General features: G+C 40.0%; 1 protein-coding gene across 1 annotated transcript; it reads left to right on the top strand.

Annotated features, from left to right (window-relative positions):
- The first annotated feature begins 2,550 nt into the window (after positions 1–2,550).
- Positions 2,551–3,501, top strand: LOC114710264 (olfactory receptor 2AG1-like). Its single transcript, XM_028894367.1, has one exon. The coding sequence runs from the start codon at positions 2,551–2,553 to the stop codon at positions 3,499–3,501; it is 951 nt and encodes a 316-aa protein (XP_028750200.1).
- Positions 3,502–4,932: the final 1,431 nt, after the last annotated feature.

Consider the following 4,932-nt stretch of genomic DNA (forward strand, 5'->3'; position numbering starts at 1 on the left):
CTATTGAATATATAGAAAGGTATTTCTCTGGAAATTATAGGCCAGTCTGGTTAACAAAGCCAGTTCTAGGCCAAGGCTACATAGTGAGATGCTGTCTCAAAAAATGGCATCTGAAATCTCACATGTAACAGAAACACTGTTCAGAATTGGCCTTGATTGTGCCTTTTTGTTTATTATATATAAGTATTTATGTATGTTTTAATATATATGTATATATTACATCTTGACCATAGTTTCCCCTCCCTCCTCTCCTCCATGTTTTCCCCAACCCCTTCTGCACTCTCATCCATTCTTCCTCTTTTTCTGTTAAGAAAAGGGCAGACATTCCATGAATATCAAGAAAACATGGCATATCAAGTTGCAGTAAGACTAAGCATCTTCCCTTGTACTAAGGCAGGGCAAGGCAATCCAGTATGGGGAATAGTGTCCCAAAGGCCAGGAAAAGAGTCAGAGACAGCCCATGCTTCCACTGTTAGGAGTCATAAGAAGACCAAACCACATAACTATAACATATATGCAGAGGGCCTTGGTCAGTCCCATGCAGACTTCCTGGTTGTCAGTTGAGTCTCTGTGAGCCCCTTTGAGCTCTGGTTAGTTGATTCTATGGGTTTTCTTGTGGTGTCCTTGATCCCCCTGGCTCCTAAAATCCTTCCTACCCATCTCTGCAGGATTTTCTGAGCTCTACCTAATGTTTGGTTATGCTGGCTATGACTCTCTGCTTCTGTTTCCATCAGTTGATGGATGAAGCCTTTCTGTTGACAACTAGGTTGGCCACCAATCTAGATAAGTCCTAATAATACAGGATATGTAGCTTGGACTGGCCATCTCCTATAACCAGGTGAGACTTCCATAACCTTCAGCCTACAATCTATCCTGCCTACAAGGTGTATTGGTGTAGAGATGGTGCAAAAATTGTGGGCGTGGCCATCCAATGACTAGCCCAGCCTGGGACCCATACCACAAAAGTGAGCCCATACCTGACAGTGCTTGGAGAACCTGGACTCAAAGGCTGGATAGATCAGAGATCTAGGATAGAACCAAACATGACTGACAAAAAAGTCAATGTAATGATGCCTAATGATATTTTTTATATTTTAAATACTTTCTTTTTATTCATGTGCATGTGTCTGTGTGTCTACTGTGCATGTGTACATGTTCCCCTGGATGTCAGAAGGTGTTGGACCTCCTGGAGCTGGAGTTACAGGTGGTCTGGAGCTGTCAGATGTGGTACTGGAACCTAATTCAGGTCTCCTGGAAAAACAACAATCACTCTCAATGTCCCCCTTTTCTTCTTTTAATAGGCAAAGACACTCTTCCAGACAGTGTTTCTGAGGTAAGACCTGGGTAGTACCCTAGAATCAAGTACAGTGTCTGATGTGTTGAAGTTCATTTTACTTTGAATGAAAGGAAGTAGATCACATTGCCTCACAATGTCAGGTTTTTAGGACTGTATCATTTAGAAGACTTGATCTGACATAACCATCAAGAAAAACTGAGATTACAGGAGCAATGCCATAGAAAAGGGAAAGAAGAGTACACGTGTGGTGATGAATCTTCCTTTTGTCTTCTGGATTCTTTCCTACTATACAACTAAGGAAAATGGACATTAGTAATAATTAGACACACACACACCCCTTATGTCATTTCTTTCTCAACTTCAAGCAGAAATGTCATATGAATTCAGAGTTTGGCAGGGTTTTCCTTCTTTATACTAAGACTTCTGAGGACAGGAAACCTTTTGTCATGCTCAGATTGATGCACTGAATCCTAGGTAATGTTAGAACTTGGAATCTTTACAACAATATCTTTTTGGTAACTAACTCCATTTATCAAATAGCATAAACACAAAATCTCCCATTTCTTATTAATTATAATGTTTCTGTTTTTCCATTCCATCCTTTCTAAATTGTATTCCTAATTGTATCATTGACTTCTAATCAGCAAATATCTTCTGTCATGATCTTACGATTTTATCTTTAATATAAAATCACCTTTGATTTCTATCACTTCAGAATTCTATACCACCTCTACTCCCTGCCCCAAACGAACAGTATACTCAATTAGTAGAAGCATTTGAAGAATGAAAGAAAGCTAATGGCCTAAGAACTCAGGACAATGGAATAAAATTTCAAAGATGCTTTATGATCAAACTTAAAAAAATATGAACTATAATCACAAGTATACTTTGACCAGAAACGCAATTTAAATCAATGCCTGTGTATTTATGCATATGAAGATATACATGCCTAATTCTATTCACACAGATATTTGTCTAAAAGTATTGTATTGATACATTAAAAATAAACTACCTGTAGTTTTCAATTCTCAAAATTCTTTTTATCCATGTTATTGATACTATAGGAATGCCAAAATTGAATAATAACATTCTGTTATTCAGAAATCAGACAACTAATTTAGCTAGTGAAGGGAAAATACATTCCTACTGACCACTACACAATGGCCTGCAACAATTGTAAAGTGGTTTGAACTCCCTTAGCAAGGTCTCCACTAAACCTATCTGTTTCTAGGCAACTAAAAAGATCACATATAATGGAGCCCTGGAACTCCACCTTGAGAAGTGGCTTCATCTTGGTGGGGATTCTGGATGACAGTGGCTCTCCTGAACTGCTCTGTGCCATATTCACAGCCCTTTACATGTTGGCTTTGACCAGCAATGGACTGCTGCTTCTGGTCATCACCATGGATTCCCGTCTTCATGTACCCATGTACTTCCTGCTTGGGCAGCTGTCCCTCATGGATCTCCTCTTCACTTCAGTTGTTACTCCCAAGGCTGTCATAGATTTTCTGCTCAGGGATAACACCATCACCTTTGAGAGCTGTGCCCTTCAGATGTTCCTGGCACTGACCTTGGGTGGTGCAGAGGACCTTCTTTTGGCCTTTATGGCCTATGACAGGTATGTAGCCATTTGTCATCCTCTGAACTATATGATCTTCATGAGGCCAAGCATCTGCTGGCTCATGGTGGCTGCATCATGGATCCTTGCATCCTTGATGGCTTTAGGATATACTACCTACACCATGCATTATCCCTTTTGCAAATCCCGGAAGATCAGACACTTGCTCTGTGAGATCCCTCCACTGCTGAAGCTGGCCTGTGCAGACATCTCCATGTATGAACTCATGGTTTATGTGATGGGTGTGACCTTCCTTATTCCCCCCCTTGCTGCCATCCTGGCTTCCTACACACTAATTCTCTTTACTGTGCTCCATATGCCCTCAAATGAGGGCAGGAAGAAAGCTCTTGTCACCTGCTCTTCTCATCTGACTGTGGTTGGAATGTTCTATGGGGCTGCCACATTCATGTATGTCCTGCCCAATTCCTTTCACAGCTCTAGACAAGACAATATAATATCTGTGTTCTATACAATAGTCACCCCAGCCCTGAACCCCCTCATCTACAGCCTGAGGAATAAAGAGGTCACTGGGGCTTTAATAAGGGTCCTGGGCAGATACATCCTGCCAGCAAACCCCACCCTCTAGGAAGGGACCATGACTTGACTTTCAATATTTCTTCTCCAAACAATTGTATATCAAGTTCCTTCTAATGTTATGGTCTGACTGAAAGGATACACATGCTAAAGTTTCATTTTCTTCTATGCAACTATTATGAGTATAAACCTTGATCTGAACTCACCTGGCACATACCACTTTAAAAAATAAGGTTTTTAAAAGCCCCACATCACAAAGGGACTTAGAGAATAAAATCTTCGAAAAGATATATCTTAGGCTCAATCTATAGGTGGAACCATTTCAACACATTACCAAGAAGACATGGTCAGGATTCACTTTCCAGTTCAAACTCACACAACACTGAGACATAGCATTCATTTTTGACCCGAGAAATCTCTAGTAGCCTTTAGCATCACTTATTATCTTCATTATTAAGAGAAGGATGCAATGAAGATAGTTTATACTTCTTTGGAAGAATGAAGTTGGTGGGGAAAATGATGTGTGTGTGTGTGTGTGTGTGTGTGTGTGTGTGTGTGTGTGTGTGTGTGTGTGTGATTACATTTGCTTCCCTAAGTTGAGACAATGCTCACCTTGGTGGCACAGGGGAAAACACCAATGTTGACATAGTAGAGGGTGTCAAGAAGTGGAGCTTTGCTTTTCATAAAATTGTAATAGGAAAAAAATGAATGAAGTTAGAACAGAAAATATCTAATGTTAAAAGAGTACAATAGGGCTGGGCGGTGGTGGCGCATGCCTTTAATCCCAACACTCGGGAGGCAGAGCCAGGCGGATCTCTGTGAGTTCGAGGCCAGCCTGGGCTACCAAGTGAGCTCCAGGAAAGGTGCAAAGCTACACAGAGAAACCCTGTCTCAAAAAACCAAAAAAAAAAAAAAAAAAAAAAAAGAGTACAATAAGCCAGGCGGTGGTGGTGCACGCCTTTAATCCCAGCACTCGGGAGGCAGAGGCAGGCGGATCTCTGTGAGTTTGAGGCCAGTCTGGGCTACCAAGTGACTAAGTGACTTCCAGGAAAGGTGCAAAGCTACACAAGAGAAACCCTGTCTCGGAAAACCAAAAAAAAAAAAAAAAAAAAAAAAAGAAAAAGAAAAAAAAAAGAGTACAATAATATCAAGAGAAATCTGTTGTATACATTGTCTGCATTATTTTTTAAAAATGTATCCTTATAGATACAGATGTATTTAGAAACATCAAAACAGTCACAAGGAGGCCGTATTCCCAAAATGAGTGTATGATTTTGTCTGTGACCACAAGAAAACAATTAAAAAATATGTCACTTATTGTATACCTTGAGTAGATATCAGGTTTTTTTTTTTTTTTTTTTACATAGTTTGTATGAGGAGATTTAAAGTAAAGATGAGAGCTTTAATTCATGTGTTTAGAAGCTCCAAGGTATTTTGGCTCATGAAAACGTTGCAATTGTTGATGACAGTGCTTAGAAATTTC

This window comes from Peromyscus leucopus, chromosome 1 (assembly GCF_004664715.2).
Source record: "Peromyscus leucopus breed LL Stock chromosome 1, UCI_PerLeu_2.1, whole genome shotgun sequence".
NCBI lineage: Eukaryota > Metazoa > Chordata > Mammalia > Rodentia > Cricetidae > Peromyscus > Peromyscus leucopus.